This window comes from Bos taurus, chromosome 10, assembly GCF_002263795.3.
Source record: "Bos taurus isolate L1 Dominette 01449 registration number 42190680 breed Hereford chromosome 10, ARS-UCD2.0, whole genome shotgun sequence".
Lineage (NCBI taxonomy): Eukaryota > Metazoa > Chordata > Mammalia > Artiodactyla > Bovidae > Bos > Bos taurus.
The window spans coordinates 67,060,000-67,083,395 of record NC_037337.1 but is presented as its reverse complement, the minus strand read 5'-3'; the positions used below and the strand labels follow the sequence as shown (position 1 = coordinate 67,083,395).

General features: G+C 44.8%; 1 protein-coding gene and 1 non-coding gene across 7 annotated transcripts in view; both read right to left on the bottom strand.

Moving 5' to 3' along the window:
- The window catches only part of SAMD4A (sterile alpha motif domain containing 4A), a 226,932-nt gene extending 206,600 nt beyond the window's left edge, over positions 1–20,332 (bottom strand). For 4 of the 6 annotated variants that reach the window (XM_024997783.2, XM_015473194.3, XM_024997782.2 and 1 more), the window contains exons 1-2: positions 20,131–20,332; positions 18,290–18,923 (exon numbers count right to left, since the gene is read on the bottom strand). In XM_024997783.2, coding sequence (XP_024853551.1) covers positions 18,290–18,485 — 196 coding nt within the window. In that variant the 5' untranslated portion in view covers positions 18,486–18,923; positions 20,131–20,332. Of the gene's footprint in view, positions 1–18,289; positions 18,924–20,130 lie in introns of those variants that run through there. The other 2 variants (XM_059890600.1, NM_001206853.1) reach the window with 2 other exon arrangements.
- On the bottom strand, positions 9,507–9,576 carry MIR2292 (microRNA mir-2292). The gene has a single exon (NR_030841.1). It is a non-coding gene; the product is annotated as a microRNA mir-2292 (primary transcript).
- Positions 20,333–23,396: the final 3,064 nt, after the last annotated feature.

Below are 23,396 nucleotides of genomic sequence, written 5' to 3'. Positions count from 1 at the left end.
TAAACACACACCTACCACTATAATATGTTCATATAGTTCTAATTTTGTGTATGTGTGTAAAAAAATGTACTTGTGTATTAATGGTAGGGAAGAAGACTCTTAAATATATTCAATAAAATGAGAAATAAGATTATAGGGGTTACTTATGTGACCTCTCTTTTTCAAATTTTCTCCCATAGAAATGTAATTCTTCTTATAAAACAACGTTGGCTTTTAAAAAAACTCTTCTACTCAGTTTGCTAGGACCTGATTTGTACAATATGATAAATCTTTTCAGACACAGAAGAAAGTATGCTTACTAAAACAGACTTGTCAGAAATAGCTTTTGTGACAAATTCCATTTCACCCATTTAATGCCTCTAATTCTTTATATTATAATCTTATCTAGTATAAACTTAGATGGGAACATTTATTTTAATCAGAAAACATGTTAACAATTGTGTTGCCAAGCAATTGGGTAAAGGGCAGTAACAGAAAGATCTTCTATTTCAAGTAATTAAATCATATTAAAAGTAAAATAAAATCCCAAACAAAATTATCTAATTCATTCTATTGAACAAATTTTACTGTGAGTGCCTACTATGTGCTAAGCACTTCACTGATAATTATTTGATAGAACCCTCTCCAAAGAGGAAAGAACACTTAGGTCTAAAATGTTCATCTGAACAGTTGCCCTTAAAACTAAAGCCCAGAAGAGCAACAGCTACACTGGTAAAAACTCCTCTGCTGCATAAAGAAGATCCTGGATGTCTCATCCCTCAGCTGCTGTGTCTCATCTATAAAGCTCTCCTGTTCCTGAACATGCAAGACACCCACCCTAAACCCAAACCTCAACACTCACACGAAATTTGCCAAAAATGAAGTCACTCTAGCACATAATCACAATTCCAATGGTAAAATAATGCAATGCTTTATTTGAATCACATTTCAGTGAACGCAGGCCAACTGAAGCCACCTGTTACTTGCATAGACCCCTCTTTTAGCAGCTCAGCAAGAAAATACTATAAATATTCATTCTTCATGAAACTGCTCAAAGGTCACTTTTCAAGGGAAGGTTATCAATGGGACAGCTGGAAATAGACTCACGGTATTTTAAAGACTCTACACCTGCATTTTAAAAGGCACTGGTAAGAGAGATCACTGCATGTACTATCACTGCATTGGTGAGGAAAATTAATGGAATATATATATGGAAATATAATGCTCCTAGGGATTACTACATGTATAATCCCTAGGAGCATTATATTTGAAAATCTGACTGTGAACATCAATATCATTTAAATCCTATAAAATACTATTTGCCTGAACAGGGTGCACATCTTTTTAAAAGGTTCACTGAATAATACCAGTGTGCTATAGCAACCGCCTAGGTTTTCAACAATTGTCAAAACAGATTCCAGTATCCATTCTACTCAAATATGTTAGAAGAAGATCTTAAAGCTGTCAGGAGTGTCATGTAGGTAACATAAAATGTAACCCAGCTGACTCCACCAACTACAGAGAAATGGTGAAAGCTGTGCATCAGCTCAAAGAGAAAAGACCCATCAAAGAAGCAGGACGAGGAGGAGATCAAGTCCAAGAACCAGCAAAGTCCCAGTTCTGTGCTCAGACATAATGGATTTTATCTAATAGGAGACTTCAGATCAGGGTCCTAAAAGCCACGCCATTCATTCCCTATAACAGTAGGTCGTCACCTGGATGCACCTACCCTGCTGCTCCTGGGACAGGGTTACCAACATCAGCAAATAAAAATACAGGTACTCCACTTTACTCTGAATTGCAGATATATCAAAACAGGTTTGTTTTTGTATAAGTGATATAAGTATGTCCCATTATTCATAGTGCATTTGCAATTCAAAATTACCTGGGCATCCTGTATTTTATCTGGCAACCTACACGAGGGTGATAACAACAAAAAAAGGCCCTGCCTTCCTGGAGCCAGTGTTTCAGTGCTGCAGGATACCAAGAACAAAAAAGGTAAATGTGTTGAACTTTTTATTTTAAGAAAGGCATTCTTGCATACATTTCACCAGAAAGTGAAGTCGCTCAATAGTGTCTGACTCTTTGTGACCCCATGGACTGTAGCTCACCAGGCTCCTCCATCCATGGAATTTTCCAGAAAAGAATACTGGAGTGGGTTGCCATTCCCTTCTCCAGGAGATCTTCCCAACCCAGCGATCGAACCCAGGTCTCCCACATTACAGGCAGATTCTGTACCACCTGAGCCACTAGGGAAGGTGCATTTCACTGATACACCAATTCTTAATCTGTGTCACCTTACACATGACAATCGCTTGAGAATAAGTTGCAGACATCATGTCCCTTCACCCCTGAAGACATCAGTATGCATCTCTTAATAATAAGGATATTTTCTGATGTGATCAAAGCATAAGGATAATATTAAGAAGATTTAAAAGTAATATAATATTATCCCCTATAGTAAACAGGGGCTTCCCAGGTGGCTCAGACAGTAAAGAATCTGACTGCAATGCAGAAGACCCAGGTTTAATCTCTGGGTCAGGAAGAACCCCTGGAGAGGGGAATAGCTACCCACCCACTTCAGTATTCTTGCCTGGAGAATTCCATGGACAGAAGAGCCTGGCAGCCTACAGTCCATGAGGTCTCAAAGAATCAGACATGACTGAGCAATTTTTCACTCATTCAACTCATTCACAATTAACTAGAGCCTATATTTAAATTTCATCAATTGTCCCAATATCCCTTATGGCAGTATTTTTCCCCAATCCAGGATCCAATCCAAAACTCCATGTGCATTTCGTTGTCATCTCTGTAGCTTCCCTTATTCTGGAGCCACTCCTCAGCTAATACAGTAATTGTAAGCCAGTGTGCTAAGTGCCGAGCTGGTCATGTGCAGAGAGGGTATGGGAGCACCAGAGATGGGAAGGCACCTCCTGATTTGTCTACACACACACACACACACACACACACAGTCTGCTCTGTCCAAGAACTGAGCAGCTCCTGAACACCACTAGCCATTTTACCTCCTGTGGAGTTCAACAAAACACCCCAGCATTTCCTATTTTAATTCTAGGAACCTTTCTCTCTCAATGAAAATGCCGGAGTGTCTTAAAGAAAACCAGTAGCAGCAGCAATTCTTGTCCAGATTATTCCTACCAAAACTACTGCACCACGGTGATTTCTGTGTAATGTATCAGCACCTTGATATCAGAATCACACACAAGGTCCAACTTTGATTTCACAGCTCACAATTTCAATATTTTAGCTGTACTCTGCAAATACCACAATAATCTTGAAAATTTGCTAACACAGCTCATTCTGCCAGTGAAAGAAAAATGTGAGAAATAGGGAAGTTTTGTTTAAAAAACAAACCAACAAACGAGGACAATGGTAAAAGACTGTTCGTTTCCAACTAACACTTGTTCAATGAAAGGTAAAGGTGAAGATAACATTAAAGAATAAAAAGCAGAGCATAATTATTTGCTTGTTTAGCTGAGATATGCAAAAATACTCAAAGGTTTCCTCCTGCATAGTTTTAAGCTGGATAATAACTTTTCCCCCCAAAATTATCTCTTTAATAATAAAACTTAAACAAAAAGTTAATTATCACACATTTTTAAAGAATTCAGACCTGCCAATTAATGTACAGAACCCCTGTGGCATGTTTCAGTGGCTCCATGAACACTCACACCAGAATATCTGCAGGCAGAAATACAGCAGTCACCATACGGCATTATATATAGGTTCCTTCAAAAGAAATTCTTCAACACTGACATCTGAAGTCCTTCATACTGGAAGAGAATGCACTCAATGATCTAATCAATTAAACGGATGAAAGTGGACACAAATTGAAATTTGACAAGCTACAGCCAGGCTAACCTGTGGGGACTCTGGGCCATCAGCTACAAGTCCCATCACATCCAGGCCTTGATCCAGGCCCAGAGGTGTCTGGTATTCATTAAGAGAACCATGTGATTATTTCAGCTCTTGCTAACACGCAAAAATTCTAAAAAAGAACCCAATGTTATATTTTCCTGGATCTTTTAAACTCCAATCTTCCTGAATTTCTTTTACATATACTATTTTTAAATTTATTTTTAATTGGAGGATAATTGCTTTCAGTGTTGTGCTGGTTTCTGCCATACAACAATGTGAATCAGCCATAAGTATATATATGTCCCCTCCCTCTGAACCTCCCTTCCAACCCCACCCCATTCCAACCCTCTAAGTTGTCACAGAGCTCTAGGTTGAGCTCCCTGTAGTATACACTCTGAATTTTTTATCCTATTGCTTCAATTGGTCATTTCAGAATAACATCACCTGGCATTTCTATAACAGGATGCAGCTTACAAAGCACTTTACACATACATGATCCCACTTCACTTGTAATAGCCCTGTGACTCTTGTAGAGGTAACTCCATTTCACAGATGAAGAAACTAAGGCTCAGAGAGTTTAAACCATTTTTACACAGTGATACATTTCTAAGTGATGATACCAAGATACTACCCTATGTCTTCTGTAAGGGACTGAAAAGTAACTGCATCTATTTCTCTTATCTGGCCTTTTTCCTGTATCTCTTGGTAACAGCACTAGGATTATCACCTTGCTCTGTTTTACTATTCAACTTTTATGCAATTAGATGTTTCTCACATCCAAGATGTAAGCCCCATATGGACAAGGGCTATGAGTTAAATTTCTTTGCATTTACTTATCCATTTTTTCAACAAAAATGTACCAAAACCACTTAAGTCCAGGCACAATATTCAGTGAAGTGAAGTTGCTCAGTCGTGTCCGACTCTTTGCAACCCTATGGACTGTAGTCCGCCAGGCTTCTCCGTCCATGGGATTCTCCAGGCCAGAATACTGGAGTGGGTTGCCATTTCCTTCTCCAGGGGACCTTCCTGACCCAGGGATGGAACCTGGGTCTCCTGCATTGCGGGCAGATTCTTTACCATCTGAGCCACAGGGAAGCCAATATTTGGTGCTGGAGGACTAAAGTTACTAAGATACAGACTAGTCTGGAGGGTGAACAATGACAAAGACTTGTGACAAGTGCTGTAAAGGAGGTGTCTGCAGGGTGCCAGTGAGCCCTGAGGGGCCAGGAGACATCCTCAGGACATGTCTCGGCTGCTCCACCACACCTTCGTGCAAAGGAACTGCTCCAACAACCAGTGAATGAAATCCCTCCTACAAGCAGTGGGGCAGTCATGAAATGACATCCAGTTCTCTGCTGGGATTTAGGGTAACGCCAGTGGCTGAGTCAGATCCTGCATAAACCAAGAGGACATTACCAGAACTGTGATAAAAACATGCCAAAATAAAGCCAAACCTTCCTACACTATAATTCTCTGCCATTTCAAAATATGAATGCTAATCATTCTCCAATGAAAACAAATCTGTGCTTTATGGTGAGTAAAGAAACAAAAAAGAGCGGAGTCTGGAAACAAGTTTGAGGAAGGAGACCATCCCAATGACCAATGTCTTTGACAATCAAATAAACAGAACATCTCCCGTGCCCAGCACAGTCATTCAATGTGGTGTCCATGGTGGCCGACTCAGTTGTGGGAAAGTTGCGGGAAACCGAGGTCTAGGTCATAGATGGTCAGGAAGCAACTGGGTGGAGCAACAGCCCTTCCCTACAAGCAGGTACCCTTAGCTGACCTCAGTCTTATCAAATCTTCAACAGAGGGGCTGGAGTAGATAAGGTCTCTTTCACCTCCTTAATTTTATGCTGCTAGAAAATGAAATAAGTAGAACTCACTCTTAGACCACCTATAACCTATGTTTTCCTAAACTAATCTTCAGAAAATGTCTACCATTTACAAACAACGGGAGAGCTTGTTTTAATTTACAGCCCTCAAGTTGGTGCTTCACCCAATTCCAAATCCTAAGGAGATCCTGACCCAGCTCATCAATTGCTAGTTTGTCAAAGTCAAGAATGTCACGAGCTATTAGATAACACATTCCTCATCCTTTCCTCTCTGCAGCTTGCCGAGCCTGTTTCCTTCCCCAAGTCCTGCCTGTTCAGACAGAGGCAGTAAAAGCCTCCCGTCCCATGAATCTTCCTAATAGGAAGGGAGATGTTTGAATCAATGCCTTTTACTTAATTTTTTTTTTAATGCCAGAGGAAAAAAGAAGCTGAGCCATATCAAGCTACATAGGATTAAAATGTGATAAATAAGAGCAACATTAAAATGGACAAGCGGAAAAGAATTCTTCCAAGACTGAATTTATAAAATGTTACTAGAACTACCATTAAATATCCTTAAGTACTTTTCTTTTAAACACCAACATTTTATTTATCCAAGAACCGGAAAAGATCTGCAGCATTCCTACAGTGGCAAGCATTAAACACGGGCTTTTAGATCACAAACACCTTGGTGATCTCAGCACATTTTAAGTTTCCTCACCTGTAAAATGGAGACAAAATCTACTTTTTATTAGATACACAGTATTATATTGCTTTGTATTATATACATAGTATTATGCTGCTGCTACTGCTAAGTCACTTCAGTCATGTCCAACTCTACGCGATCCCATAGATGGCAGCCCACCAGGCTCCCCCGCCCCTGGGCTACTTTGTATTATCTACAAAGTATTATGCTACCTTGCTTTATATACATATGTATACACAATATAATAATAATTCAGAAACCAGTTATTAAGCCAGAGCTCAGTCGGTGCTTTGTGATGACCTAGAGGGGTGGGATGGGGGGTGTACACACACAGCTGGTTCACTTTGCTGTACAGCAGAAACTAACACAACATTGTAAACAATTATACTCCAATAAAAACAAAAGAAACCAGTTATTAAGCACTTACTATGTGCTGGACTCTCAGTAATAATAAGCACATTACCTAATTATTACAATAGATTGCATTTAATTTTCACAACCATTAGTTCTGCATCTTTATATCATTCATCTAGTCAATAATCTGTGTGTGTATGTAGCTATCTGCACAGTGCCTGACAGATATAAAGGGGGGGGGGGGATAAAAGATATCTCATCGAAGATATGGAAGATATTCTTACCATAAAAAGAATATCCTATTGTCACTTTTAATTTATTTAGACAGTGTCATGTGGCTTGCAGGATCTCAGTTCCCTGACCACAGACTGAATCAGGGCCAAAGCACTGAAAGCCTAGAACCCTAACCACTAGGCCACCAGTAAACTCCCCTCTAGTCACTTTTAGAACTACAGAGAACAAAAAAGATTTGGAGACATAGGCTGCATTTACGATTTACTTTGCTAATAAAGGACGGACACACTCAGAACTTATCACTGTTACTGTGTGACCCAAAAGAAATGAGACTGAATTGGGTTCATTACATCTCTTTTTAATTATGGTGACCCTAGTCTTCATAGTGACTTAGCCTCACCTCAATGCCTACTTTAAAAAAGAACAGAAAATCCCTCTACTTTGTATTTTCTTTTTCCTTTTTTTTTGCCAGGCTCCTCTGTCCATGGGAGTCTCCAGGCAAGAATACTGGAGTGGGTTGCCATTTCCTTCTCCTCTACTTTGTATTTTCTAAACAAAGCACCACAAATCTGTAACCCAGGAGGAATACACTGGAAATCACTTGAAGAAGACTTTAAGACCACTCTCGCTCATTCACTACTTCATTCATTTACTCATATTCTCTCTCTCTCTCTCTGTTTCTCCTCAGCTCTAGACAGTTTTGGAAAAGTTTGCTTATCTTTATTCCTGATTCACAGAAGTCATAGAATCTTAAGGTTAGAAGGGACTCTGGAGGTCACTAAGAGGCCACGCGTTCTTTCTAAAGAAATACACACTGCATCCCTGCAGAGGAGAAGCACATGGAGGAGTTATGAAGCCAAACTGTTTGTTTCTTCCCTGAAGAACGTAAAAATGACAGTTTCCACCTCATCTCAAAGGGTTGCTGGGATGAATAAATGCGATAATGTATGCAAAGAATTCAACAAGGTGCCTGGCACAGAGCAGGTGCTCAAGAAATAGGAGCCCATCTTACTTAGAAGTGTTACAGCCATCGTGCTATATCCTAATGCTTTGGATCATGATTCTGTCATCAAGGCCTGAGCCACCCCTCAGGGTCCACCCACAAATATAATAACTACACCTTCTCAGCTCAGTTTTTACATCCCCGTCCTTGCTGTGGCCACCAGCTTCCAGCAGTTGTAAGCTGACAGCATGCCACCTCCGTCAAACCACTTCTCTCCAGCTCTCCACCTTAGGGATCCTCCGACACCATAGCTGGGACACTGTGGGAAAGGCCAGCACTTGCACATGTACAAACCTGGAAGTGCAAGGACTTAGTGCCCTGGGACAGCTCTTGACCAAGGAGAGAGGAGCCCATTGATAAAATACCCACCGTGTCTGTCCCTTCTGAGGCACAGACTGCCTGGCTCCTCAGAAGGTCCCCAGAGCTCACGACAGTGACTGGCTTGATCACATAGGCTTGTGCCAGCTTCCCCTCCTTCCTTGTTTCTCTTCTCCCCAGCCCCACCCCTGTTCCCCAGGATCACTGCCCAAAATAAACTACCTGCATGCCAGCCACTGTCTTGGACTCTGCTTTCTTGGGGACTCCAGGCTGTCACAGTCAACAGGAATAATGATGCAGGACAAGTGAGCCCCAGGGCACAGCACCAAAGACCTCCCATAAGGCCAACATCGGAGGTCACTCTAAGGGCAAACAATTAGCCTCTCATCTAGCCCCCAGGTCTCCATTTTACTCATCAAGAAGTAAGGGGATTTGTCAAAGGCTATGCTGATACTTAGATACGGGATACCTATCAGAATTCCTGTAATCTGCTCAGAATACAGAAGTCTCTCCGTAAATAAAAATGTTATCTCTCTTCCTTTCCTATCTCCCATCAAAAGGGAAATGACATGAATTCTCCATGACCCAGTCTTCCTATTCTTAGGAAAACCAGGCTGCTTCCTATTTCCTCATCCAAATGTTCATACATAAAGTTCCAGATATTCTTCTGGTATCTCCCACAAAATCACTGCTGACCTCACGTATCCTTACAAGGTACAGAATTTGCTTTTTTTCTCCATTTCTCCTTCTCAGAGACATCATTATTTATGGAGGCTTCTGATGATTCCCCTCTTATTCCTTTACAACTTCAGAAATCCAAAAATGGTTTTTACATTGCCATTCTAGGCACGTATTTAAATCACATATTTGGTGCACATACTAACTCAGATAGAAATGTACACAATGAAAATCCATATTCTATATGTATTTATGCTGCGCACACAAACACTTGAATTCTACTGACAGATCAGGATAAGCTGGTTCAGAAATTCCAATGATTGCGCTTTGCAGGAGCATACTGGGGAAGTAGGAAGAGATCTCTCCCATCCGGTCTCTGGGATTAACACTCCTGCTCTTTCCAGCTCAACTTTAGAGTCCATAGCATCAGCAAAAAATGAATCTTTCCTGATGCCTCATTTTCCATGAGACACTGACCATTAGAATGCCTGGAAATTCCAGCAGGGTTATGGCCAAGAAGCTCGGGAAATGCTACAACAGAGCCCAGCTCTGCCTTCCTCAATCTCAGACTCAATTCAGGCTGACTGTCTCTGAGCTTGGGGAAATCAGAGATGTCAAACTGCTCCTTGAAAAGTTAGTGTTGGGGGTGGAGATGGGGTTTGGGAGGCAGAAACCATCAACTTCCCATAAGATTTCACATAAATTTTCATGTGCAAACAAAAATTCGTGATACTCATCCATAAAACTTGAAAGCCAATGTACCAATTACCTCTAAATTACCTTTCACCTCTAATAGACAATGATCTTTCTACTCAAAGTGTGGTACAGACCTGCGGCAGCAGTATCACCTGCGAGTTTACTAGAAATGCAGGCGCTCAGGCCCCCTTACAGACCTCCTCAATAAGAATTTTCAGTTTAACAAGAGCCCCAGGCAATCTGTATGCACATTACATTTTGAAAACTGGCTTAAGACACTTTTAATCTTTTCCTGTGTTTAAGATGCTTCTTCTTAATGCTAGTTCTGATCAAAGTAACATATTAAAGTATTCTACTGAAAGCAGCCAACAAAACTCTCATAATTTTACGGGTAATTTTGGGGATAAATATTTGGGGTGAGCTGATGTACTATTTTCTTCCTTTAAATATGTTAGAAATCTGAGGAATGTTTGCATTGCTCCTTCTTCCATTAAAGAAGAGATTCCTGATGGACAATATGCACCAGGCTCCCCTCTTTCTAATGTACTCCAACTCATCCTTCAAAGGCTCAGGAAGCCTGCCCCTTATATGCCCAGCAGACACCTCCTATACGTGTGGTTTTCTTAATGAAACACTCATTAAAGGTACTAAAAAGGCAAGAATCTCATAAGTTCCAGAGCTACTTGTTCCAAATAACTGATTCGAGTTTACGTCTTTTATCCGTTACTTCTTGGATGACCCAACCCATCCTGTTCCCTCCCCTTCACTAGAGTCCAGTTTTGTTCTCTCATTGGAAACATAGAATTTAGCAACTCTTTATGGTCTATTCATTATAAACACAGATCTTTCTCAGCTTATAATGGGACTGCCTCCTGATACACCCATCAGGAGCTGAAAAGGCATTCATTACACTTAACCCACCTAGCTTAGCTTTGCCCACTTAAATGTGCTCAAACACTTACATTAGCCTACAATTAGGCAAAATCATCCAACACCACGCCTATTTTACAATAAAATGTTGAAAGTATCTCATGTAATTTCTTGAATACTGTACTGAAAGTGAAAACCAGAATGGGTCCAGAATGGTTGTAAGACTATTGGTTGTTTTCTCTGGTGATCGTGTGGCTGACTGGGGGCTGCCACTGCCCGGCATCGCCAGAGAGGAACATAGAAAGATCACTAGCCTGGGAGAAGATCAAAATACAAAATTCCAAGAATGAGTTCTACAGAATGCACATCGCTTTTTGAGTCATAAAGTCAAAAAACTGTCTAATTCAAACCACCATAAGTCAGGGATCATCTGTATATATTATACATTGTTTAAGATCCCTGAGGGGAACCATCACACCTACTTCACCTCTGGACACAGCTCCCAGCACTTGGCTGCAAGACTTGGTGAATTATGTGTACTGAGGAACTTGGTCCCACAGTTTCTTAACAGATACTCTTCTCCAGGTACCATTTAACAGTTTAATCTATAGTATAAAAGAAACCACTGAATCATTTGATTGCCTTTATCCCCCTGGTAAACCAAGGCAAGGAAAACTGTATTAAAATGATGGTACCTTGGTGAGAACAAAACCCTAGAACTAGCTTAGGAGTCCTAAGGAGTGAAATGAAAGTGAAGTGTTAGTTGCTCAGTCGACTCTTTATGACCCCATGGACTGTAGCCTGCCCAGCTCCTCTGTCTATGGAATTCTCCAGGCAAGACTATGGGAATGGGTTGCCATTCCTTTCTCCAGGGGATCTTTGCGACCCTGGGATCGAACTCAGGTCTCCTGCATTGCAGGCAGATTCTTTACCATCTGAGCCACCAGGGAAGCCCAAGGAATAAAATGCTCCTACATAAAAGCAGCAGGTTCCTCTGTGCTCTGAGCTGGCTCTTGGGGTGCAGGCTTCAGGGCAAGGCCCACACCCTGACTGGTTAACCCAAGAGAAAGCTTGGCTTCTCTTCTGAAAGTTCTGCTTTCCTTAGGAGATTCCTGCCTCAGGCGGCTTCCACAGAAGCAAAAAATAGCTCAGAGGAGACGTATGATTCTGCATCTTAATCTATGTGACTCGGATGAACTCAGACTTGGAAGGAATGATTAGAAAAGATGGAAAGGAAGGAAAAGACTAAAAACTCAAAGTAATTATATGTTTAAAAGAAAAAAAGGATTTTATGAGCACGACAGCTTTCCTAGCAAATGAACTACATAAGGTACTTCCCTCATGGATGAAAACCTCCAAATTTCTCCTCAGGTCAAGGAAGAGAGGTATTTTTTCTTCTCTAGTGTTGTCAATTCATATTAGAATTAAGCTTCTGCAGGATATACTAGGGAGTTTTCAGTTACTTCTCAGAGCTTCTGACACTCATTTCACTCTCATTTGTTTATTTAAACATAAACAAACCAATTTGACTGCTGTTAAGTTTGTCGGCCTTCTAGTTGCTTTGATGGGACCTGTTTATAACACATACTCATCTGCTGAAGCCTTGGAGCATCCAAGCTAAACAACCAAATCCAACTTATTCACAAGATCACAAATGTGTGTGACCTGCTCCCTGTCATCCCAGACCAACGGAAAGAAAATTACAACAAAGTAAAACGTGTTTCAGATATAAAGTCCCTATACATTTCATTCCACAAAATGATTTCTCCTTTTCATGTTCACCAACGAAAGGGGAAAAGTGTTGACAAGTTATTTGGGAAAATTGATTTCAGTGGTGTCTTTTTTAGGACCCAACCTAACGCTGGGAAAGATTGAGAGCCAGAGGAGAAGGGAGCAACAAAGAATGAGATGGTTGGATGGCATCACTGAATCAATGGACATGAGTTTGAGCACAACTGTGAAAAATAGTGAAGGACAGGGAAGCCTGGCATGCTTCAGGTCCCAAACAGTCAGATACGACTTCATGACTGAACAACAATAATGATATAGAATAGAACAATACAGCTAAAATATAGGAGGTGGAACAAAGTGCTGTGTGCTAAGTCACTTCAGTCGTGTTCAACTCTTTGAGACCCCATGGACTGTAGCCTGCCAGGCTCCTCTGTCCATGGGATTCTCCAGGCAGGAATACTGGAGCGGGTAGCCATTCCCTTCTTCAAGGGGTCTTCCCAACCCAGGGATTGAACCTGCATCTCTTGCATCTCCTACACTGGCAGGTAGGTTCTGTACCACCAGCGCCATCTAAAATATAGGAAGTAGAACGAAGTAGATGTATCTTTTCAGGGTTCCAAATCATCTTTGATCTCGTTCAGATAATCCTTTAAATAAAAGATGTCTTATTTAGGAAAACATTATTTATATAAATTCCATATTAATACAGGAAAATTTAAACCTGGGGGAAAGAATAGATCTTCACTGAATTGTTAACAAGTAGCTTCCAGACAATAACAAAGTTTTGTTAGCTCCCTTCTACAGACAAGCTATGGTTTTTCCAGTAGACATGTATGGATGTAAGAGTCAAACCATAAGAAGGGTGAACAATGCAGAATTGATGCTTTTGAACTGTGGTGCTGGAAAAGAGTCTTGAGAGTCCCTTGAGCAGCAAGGAGATCAAACCAATCAATCCTAAAGGAAATCAACCCTGAAATTCATTGGAAGGACTGATGCTGAAACTGAAGCTCTACTATTTTGGCCACCTGACTGACTCACTGGAAAAGACCCTGATGCTGGGAAAGATTGAAGGCAAAAAGAGAACCAGGTGGCAGAGGATGAGATAGTTAGCGTCACCAACTCAACGGACATGAATTTGAGCAAACTCCAGGAGATAGTGAAGGACAAGGAAGTCTGGCATGTTGCAGTCCATGGGGTCACAGAGTCAGATATGACTTAGTGACTGAACTACAACAAAGACTCAGAAATTAATTGACCAGCCTAGTCTGATTGATTTCAACATTCATACTCTAGGAATCCTCTAGACATATTCCCTCCTATGGATATAAATAAATGGCCACCTGATAATACCTTCTTTTCCTCACTATCTCAACCCTTCCTTCTCCCCAGTACAGCAATGCTGAGGGCAACAAAGCTGCCTTGGGCTGATGACACCACCATGAAGCCAGGATGGAAATCTGCCTCACTCCTCCCATGTTCGCCTTTCAGAAAATCATGCATACCTTAGAAAGCTTTCCCAAAAGTGTAAACACACACACACACACACAAACCCCTCTTTCATCTTTTAACTCTCTTCCTCTTTCCTCATTCTCAGGACACCTCTGCCTAAAAGTCTTCTTGGGTTCTCTATCATCTCTGCAGGATTAAATCAAATTCCTTAGTTTGCAAAGTCCTGCACAAACATCACTTCTGTTTTAACTTCTGTCTCTTACAGCCCAGCATTCTACAGCCTTCCAACCACTAAGAACTCATTATTTCTTGCACACAACCAGGCCCTTTCATAAGACAACATTTCTACGAATGGTATCTCTTCTGCTTGGAAAACAGCTTCATGCCTGCTCTCTGCAATCCTCTTTATATATTAAACCAACTCCTATTCACCCTTCAAAATTCAGCTCAAGCTATATCCTCTGCAGTGGGGTTTTCCCTGATTCCCTCAGGCAGTTACCTGTATGTTTATAGTGTTTCTAGAATCCCCACCCCACCACCCTTTTTATTGCTATGCCTCTGCACCTGTGATATGGTATTAGTCATTTACTCAACACTGGGTATCCATGGACCAGGCATGGGAATATAGCAAGTTACCTTTGCATTCCCACTGCATGACACAAGGCCAGGAAACTAGTAGGCAGTCAGTAAGTGTTTGTTGAATGAAAAAGCAGAAGAACGACAAACAAGATCTTATCCAAGAAATATCATCAGGAAAGCCCATGCTCTTTTGCTTTCCTTTTACTCAATTTTGACTTAAAAAATCAACTCAGATGCAGCATACCTCTACTACGGAAACCAAAAATCATAAAAAAAAATCATAGAATTAACATCTTTATCCTCTAAAGAGAGTAAATACACCCACAAGTTCTTTTCATTCTCCACAATTAGCTTTATCTCCAACATTACCATTTCAGGTAATCTTTTCTCTTGTATTTATTTATAAATACAGTAACCATCCTTTTGCCATTTATTTATTACAAACATGCAATTTCTCCACAAAATATGAACTGCTTTGTTAGTTAGTAAGTCTGTGGATTCACTTGTGAATCTCCATTTATTACACTATTTCCACTGGAAAATACATTTCAAGTTTAAATGACAAAAGTCATACACCAGTGCCACAGAATCTATTTTTCTTTGAAGAACTGCAAGTAAAGTCAACAGGTTCCATTTTTAGGTATCAAATGACATTTTAGCATCAGAAACAGTCATCTACATACTAAGACTGTGCAGAAATCACAATGCTAACCTGTAACCTAGGCTGGTGGCTGAAGGACACGTATCTGAGGTTATGAGGGTTCTAGAAACAACCTTCTATCTCAGAGAACTGATCATGACCAGTAACCACTGACTAAATCCGGAGTGAACCACACATCCATAAGGACTAACTAAAGGATGTCTTTGGATCTCTGATGACTGTGAACCTGAGGCAAAGGATGAACCAGTGAACCTCTAGAATCTCAATAAACACTAAATTTAAAAGAACAGAAAGTTAGTATCAAAATACATTCCACAGATTTCAAATAAACCATGTTTAATGTGAAGGATTATCTCCCTATTTAAAGTTGGTCCTGGAGAAAACAAAGCCAAGTGTACACTAATTCTGTTATACTGACATCAAGCCCCAGATATGAATTTCATTCTCATTTACCACATTTTAAAATCTCTCAACTCCAGAAGAAATATGTGTTTGTTTAACTCATAATTACAAAATAAGGTAAGTGATATATGAGGATTTTGGTATAGGAAAAATCAGCCAGCCAATGAATGAGTCATTCTAACAGCCTAGTTTTCTGAATGGGTAATAGCTTTACATACCAAAAGAGCTTTGGAGGTTAATTACCTTGAGAGTTAGTATTTGCAGTGTTTATGGCAGATTTCCCTTCCTTCCCAAAGAATGTATTTAAAAATGTATCTTTTTTGGTCATTTTTTTGGTCCTTCACTCTCATTATTGGTAAATAGCAATTATGGACTTAGCTAATTGCAAAGTAATGTCTGAAAGGCCAGTTGAGAATCCCTACCCTAATATTCCCAAACCTTCAGGGCTTTTGCTCCCAGTTCTTATATTTAAAGCTATAATTTTCCTATTTCCTAGTTGTCAAACTGTCAGGGGTCAGTTTTCACTGTTGGTTACAGCAGCTCCTCACCCCATTCTAAATTGTGCTACCGTGTATGTGCTATAGATCATTTGTCAAATAAGAAAAAAAAAAAAAAAAAGTTAGGACTGTTATTTAAAATAAGAGTAAGTTCCGAAAGAGGGTCTGAAGTATTCTCCCAGACTTTATGCCATCTATTTCGGTTGCTGAGTAGGCATATTTGCCCCTTTCTTGGTTCTCGGCTAGGTTCCAGATACTTAAGAGAGCTGTGCTCCAGACTCAGGCATTCTGTGACAAATCTTATTGCTCTTTATGATCCCCCTCCTAATGCAGATGTAAACCAAACTATCACATGACCTCACTAATGAATTTCTGTACTTGCCAAACAACAACACAAATGCAAGGTTTCCAAGGAAGCAAAATATTCAGGTTGAAAGATTAATCCCGAAACTGGAAAATGCTCCCTATATTACATAATAGTTACGGTTTCATATATTTACAGCATTTAGCATCATGACCAGGTAGGTAGCTTACACAAGTAAATATGGTTTAAAAAAAAAATGTAGGGGAAAAATTACCAAATGATTTTTTTAAACTCACAGAAGTTCAGTTTTTTCTCAGTTTATTACATTATTAGATACCTAGGCTAAGAAATTTCTTTTTAATTTCACACATCTATTGACTTACTAAACTGATGGCTGCTATACTAGGGAAAAGTCTTCTCTTTTACTCAAAGGGAAAAATGGTTGCTCAAACGTGTGAGTAACCTAAAGGTTAATATCATTATTTTAAACAGTCCCTACAAGCACTGAGGTCAAGCATTCAACATAAATTACTGTACTTAAATTGTACTTAAAGTTTATATAACCTTGTTCATCAAACCTGAGAAAGAAAAACCAAGCAGGTGATCCAGGCTACCCTGTCACATTGAGAATGGGAGTAAAGAGAGTAGGTCATCAGTTATCCTAGTTATATTTCCACACCCTGATGAAGGAGGCTGGTCCTCCAGCTATGTATAAAGACAGAACTGAAGGGGAAAGGGGCCCTGCCATGGCCACCCTTGTGAGTAACACCCAGGGTGGGCTGTTAGGTTCAGGCTGAATCCCCTAGGGCTTTGTGGGCTTTCCCTCGGAATGGCCCACCATACTAGGCAGCGCTGGATCCTTTGGGTGCAGTCCTGTCTGGTCAGGAAAAGGCCTGTGAAGATTTCCAGTGGTCACTGCCAGCCTATGATTCTATATATGGAAACATCCCATCCTAGTGTGTCCAGCATTGTGAGCACCACACCAGGGAGGAGGAGTGAGCAGCAGACCAGCCTCCCTCTTGCGGTCCGTCAGCACACTCACTTTGGTGTCTCCCAGGCCCTGCTGCCCTGAACTGGACCTTGTCATCAAATGGCAGCCCAGACCTCTGCTGAGTCTTGCAGGCTGGCGGCTCTAACATGGAACAGCTGGAAGAGGACCCTGCATTCTTTTCTCTGCATAAACACTGGGGGCTCTGTTCACCATCCTGCTGCAGCATGAACTAAAGAATTTCCCCATCCCAAATTACAACCAACAGACCTTTCCCCAACCCCCACCCTCACCCCCTACCCCCAGCCCCGGATATAATTCCAGTCTGTCACCACCCATGCTAGCAAATAGCAAACTGCTGAATATATCTCAGTATATTCACTTTCTATACTAGTTGAGGTGTCTGTAAATACAATAGCAGGGTAACAGGAAACAATTCTGTTATGTTCAGTAAAGTTTCCTGACAAAACCGTTAAAGACACTGATTCATGCCTGCTCCCTATGAGACCCTTTCTATAAGACGCGTATCAATATAAACAAAGTCGTGATAGTTAAGTATAACCACGGAGTATATGAAATGCAAATATCATTTTAATAGTCTGTAGCATCACCTACAAATTATTCTGAAAACAGAGCTCTCAAATTGGAATATCGGTGGAGGGGAAAAAAATGAATGTAAAATTGGGTTTTCATATGTTACTCATATAGCCTAATCAAAGCTCAGCTTCTGAAGGGCAGTCTCAGGCTTCCTCATGTGTTGCTGAAATCCAGAGAGCCACGTTGCCCAAAAGGAGGAAAGAAAAAAAGCCCAGAAAATCCAGACTCTACGTGACCTGACTTAATTATTTCCCAGGAAACTGCATGAGAGAAAAATCAATCATTCATGCTACCGTAGCTACCACACGGAATGAACTGAAGGAGTTGACAGTGGGCAAAAAAACCCCCGAAGCTGCCAGCGGAGGTAAGTGGGCGGCACGGCCTGGGGCGCGGGCGGCTTGCGGGGGAGATGCCAAGGACCCGGGGGCCGCCGTGGTTCGGTCCCCAAGGACCGGCGATCAGGGGCGGGGCCAGGCCCGAGGCTGGGCAGCGGCGGTTGGGGGTGGGGAGGGGAACCGGGACCGCGGGACGGCGGCGGCGGCCGAGCACTTACCCGGACTGTTGGCCTCGCCTTCGAGGACGTGCAGCTCGGCGCAGTCGGCCAGCGAGTGCTCCAGGCAAAGCTGGAGGAAGCGGGCCTGGGTCTGGCTCACGCGCTTGAGCAGCGACAGCAGCGCAACGGTCTGCTCGCACTCGTTCCAGCCCTTAAACCAGCCCGCCAGCACCCCGACCTGGTCGCGAAACATCATGGTTAGGGGGCGGCCCTCAGTCTACAAAGCCCCCGGGGCGCCCCAGCCCGCCCCGCCCGCCCCAAAGTTTGGCGGAGCCGCAGCCCCGCGGCCGCCGGAGACGCGTTCCCGTTCCAAGGTGGCTCTGGTGCCCGGACGCTGCAGGTACTGCCTCGGCTCCTGCCTCTCTCGTCTGGTTTCAGTTACGTTCTGGTGGTTCTGGCTGATTTCCCCAGAGATGATGACAGACAGTAGCACGGAAATATTTCTTTTTTAAAAAAATAAGGATTAAAAAAAAAAATTTCCCCACAAGGCACACAAACTGAATGAAGAAGGCTCTCTTTCCCCCTCCCCTCTTCTCGCAGCTTCGGGATGGTGATTTCCGGCGTCCCGGGGTCTCTTCCCTGCTGGGCAGCAGCTCGGACCCTTCACACCCGCATTCCCGAGTGGCGATCACCACTGGAAGGAGAGAAAAGGCTGCAGTGAGACCTCGGCCAGCGAGGGAGTGCGCCGGGAAGCGAGTGCATCTGAGGGGGCGGAGGGGGGCGCGCCGCGGGGTCTTAGTCCCCCAAATTCCGGCCGCCCCCTCCGCACCCGGATGCTGGAGAGGAGCTATTCTCGTTCTGGGAAAGGCAAGAAGCCTCCTTCCCAGGTGCGTGAGGAAGACCGCACGGCTTCCTGTTGCTGCCGCTGCGAACGGCTAGTGCTCCCCACACACCCCGCCCGGGGTGGCCTCGGGGGCTGTGCCTGCAAACGCCCGCACCAGCAACAGATCTTCCTCGCGCAGAAAACTTGCACTGCGGCTGCGAAGGGGCGCGGGGGTGGGGGTGGGGGCTAATGCAAAGCAGAGGCGGAGGCGCGGCAGCCCGAGTTCCTTCCTCCTCCTCCTCTCCCTCCTCCTCCTCCGCCACCTCTTCCTCCTCCTCCTCTCGGAGAAGCAGCCGAACGGCTGCAGCTCCATCTACAGCAACAGCCAGCATCTCCACCGCCAGGCGCCCCTCTGGATTTAGGCCGTGAGCAGCCGCGGCAGCAGCTCGAGACAAAAATAAACTCTCCCCACCCAGAGCTCAGCGCCCAGCGGGCAGAGGCGCAGCCGGAGCCTCGGCTCCCGCGAGCCGCTCGGCTCCAGCCCACCCGGGAGGTCTCTGAGGGTCCGCTTCGCCCTGAGCGATCAGATGTGTGCGTGCGTGTGCGTGCGTGTGTACTCGAGTGTGTGCTGTAGGCATCCTGCCCCAGCTCCCGCCGCCTACGGGCGGGTCCGGTCGGCCCAGCGCCTGGCCCGCGCGTCCCAGGCCGAAGTCGGCACGGCCACTGGCGCAAGCCGAGCGCGGAGACAGTCGGCGCCCACAGCACTGCCTCCCCCAGCGGGCAGGGCGGTTCCGTGGGGACTGCGGCTCAGTGCCGCCGGCACACGCCCCCGAACGACCGCGAAGAAGAAAAGTTCGGTTTCGAGGGCTCCCCCAGTCCTAACCCTGTCCCGGTGGCCGCCAGCGGCGAAGTAGAGAGAGCCCAGCGACTCGGCCAGCCCTCGAGGGGCGGCTCGCTCTCAGCACCCCTGTTTCCCGGTTCCCAGAACTTCTCGAGCGGAAGCGGGGGAAGGCCCCCGGGAAGCGGACCCAGAGACCGCGGGCCCCCGGGCCTGGGGCGTAGGACAGAGTGCGCTCACCTCGGAGCGGCTCATCCCGGCGGCTCGGGGCCCCACGCGCGGGTCCGGGGCGGCTGTGGCTCTCAGCGAGGTTGGGGGCGCCCGGAGGGCGGGCTGCGGGCCATGCCGTCGGGGCGGGCGGCGCGGAGAGAGTGCGGCGCTGCGGGATCGGGCCGCCGCCGCCGCCGCTCCTGCTGCCTCCAGTGTAGGCTCGCGGAGGACTGAGCCGCCCGAGCCGGAGCTCCCCACATGCTACTGATTAACATACACCATTACATCATGGGCTTGGCAGGGAGCGCCCAAGCGGGGGGAGAGGAACCCGGGCGGCGGCGGCGGCGGCACGCGGGGGGAGTCGGGGGAGGATCCCCGGACCCGACCGGCGGCGGGGGTGGGGGGAGGTGGATTCCTAAGTGGGGACCAGAAAAGGGGAGGAGAGCGGAGAGGGAGGAGCCAGATGGCGCAGAGGGGTCGGGTTGGAGGAACGGCGGGGCGGAGAGGGAAGAAGTTTGGGGAAGGGGAGGGATCCAAGTAAATTCCTGCCCTCTGCTGTTTGCCTGTTCTGGAGGGGCCAGGGCGCTTGAGCAGCCGGAGTGCGGACGGGAGGGGACCCGGAGGGTGCTTGAGCGGGGGCGGTGCTGCCACCGGCTGCTCGTCCTTGTGAATGTGGTGCGCGGACTCCGGTGACCCCTCGGCCCTACTGGGGCCCAGGGGTGGGCAGAGACCTAGGGTCAAGGACGCTGGGGGTGTGGTCGGATTCCGGGGGTCGCAGAAGCAAAGGGCGGAGGAGGCCGAGGGGTCGTTTGTAGGGCTGGAAAGTGCCTGGGCACGAGGCTCCGTGCGGCCCATGTCCTGTGAGCGCGAGAAGTTCCCGGGCTGCTCACCCCTCGCCCGGGTCGGATCTCAGATGTCCTTTGCTCTTGTGGGTGGCCCCGGCCCCTTTGGGGCCTCGCTCTCCCCTGGGGAAGCCGCCCGACTTTGGGGGCCCTCCGGGAAACTATGCCTGGCGCCCTGGCTGCGGCTGCGGCTCCGGCTGCGGGCCTGGAGCGGAGAGGAGCTCCGCCGCGGGCGGCAAGGAGGCGGGCGAGGCCACCTGTCAGCGCGTCTGCGTCGTCGCAGGGCTGGGCAGCCTTCACCTGGCCCTGCAGAGTGCGCGAGGCCTGGGCCGGGCAGGGGGCTTCAGAGGTCCTGGCCGCCCGCGCCAGGGGGTGGGGTGGAATTGTGGGGTGGGGGGTGCAGCGCTGAGGCCAGGCAGCACAGGGAGGTCTGGGAAAGTGGCCTCGGCTGATCTCCAAAGTAGAGAACTGGTTAAAAATACCCTAAAACCTAAAAATCTCGGTGCCTTCTGATATTAATTGAATATGCACAAGAGGACTTGGTGACCAAATCCAGACAATTCCCCCATGTTTTAAGTGAAAACACAGAGCCCTCGAACATTTCTCCAGCAACCTGTGGCTTTCTTTATGAGTACTTTGAGACATTTGTGAAACGCATGCTTCAAATCCAGCCTCTTTACTCTCGCTAATACAGTAGTGTTGAAGATAAAGTGTCTGAGATATTATCCACGGATTTAACACTTCCTTCTTTAACTCCAGCCTATGTCCCTGGATTTTCAATCATATCTTTCTTCCTCCCTCAAACCTAGTTTCTGCACCATTTAGTTCTGTGAGACACGTGACAGCACCTAACCATCTGCTGGGGTATTGAAAGGTCTGTGGAGCTGCAGAAATTTAGGTGTTACCATTAAAATAGGGTATGTGAATAATTTTCTTAAGCTCATTATTAGCCAGCCAGGAAAGGTATCTGCATAATTTAATGAATATTTTACCCCCAAAACAAGAATTCTAGAGTCAACGTTTTAATTTTGTTTTGTCTTATTATTACAGAAGCAGGAAATCTTGAAGTATTTTCTCCAAAATGTTATTATCACTAGCTAGTACTTAGTAATAATCGCTATCAGAAAATGGGGAAAAGGTTTCCAGCACAGGCTATCTCAGTATACACCTTGCTATCAACTGCAACCAAAACAGAAATTGCCCACCTGGGGCTTCCGGAAGCCTCCGAGAGTGTTTTGTTTTGTTTTGTTTTTTAAAGAAAGTGGGAAAAGTCACTTTCATTAATTACTGTCACCTGCAGTTTACTAACTCAATAGTAAAACTAAAAAACAAACAGGCGAATTTAAGTCTATTTAACCTGAAGAAAGAAAATACTGCCACCTACTGGAAAAGTGTACTGCTTACAGCAGCCTTTGACCTAAGGAAAGATTTAGCTAATTTTTTGGCTATTTTTTGAAAAATACAAAAAGGAGCGTCAATGAGTTGCCAACCTGCCTTGTTTTTGTGGGTTCACAATACTTGTGCCTTCCCTTGCCTCTGGGCCTTCCCCCTAGTAGTGGAGATGAAACCCAGAGTGGAGATGAAACCCAGTGAGGCTGCTTCACTTCCTCACAGAGTGAAGTCACACTGAAGGAAGGAAACCAATACTCTCAGTTAAATATATATTTTTGTCTTAATACAGATTTTTCCTATTCAAACCTCTACCCAGTTTTTATGGATAAAGACACTGATTCTGGGAGGGATTGAGGGCAGGAGAAGGGGACGACAGAGGATGAGATGGCTGGATGGCATCACTGACCCGATGGACGTGAGTCTGAGTGACCTCCGGGAGTTGGTGATGGACAGGGAGGCCTGGCGTGCTGCAATTCATGGGGTCGCAAGGAGTCGGACACGACTGAGCAACTGAACTGAACTTTACTGAAGAAGTGGCTGTGCTCAGACACTCAGTCATTGAATTGGACACTCAGTCCGATTCCTTGCCGACCTCATGGACTGTAGCCCTCCAGGCTCTTCTGTCCATGGGATTTTCCAAGTGAGAATAATAGAGTGGATTGTCATTTCCTCCTTTAGGGGATATTCCTGACCCAGGGATCAAACCCATGTCTCTTACATTCCCTGCATTGGTAGGCAGATTCTTTACCACTAGCACCACCTGGAAAGATTAAGAAGTGGCTAACAATGACTAAATACCCACATGACTTGGAAAAGGAGTTTTAGTGCAAATTCTAACTTCCAGAGAATAGATGATTAGGTAGTAACATAGGAGAAGTGGGATTTTATTAATAGATGAGCTAGAAACATGGCTGGCAGGGAGGGAAGCCCAGGAGACAAGCCCAGATACTTCTCTGTACACTGTACTCAGAAAGGTGCAGAACTGATGAGCATGGAGGCAAGAATAAGCTATGCTGGCCAAGCAGTAGAGAAGGATTTGACTATGAAAATATTAGACTTGGG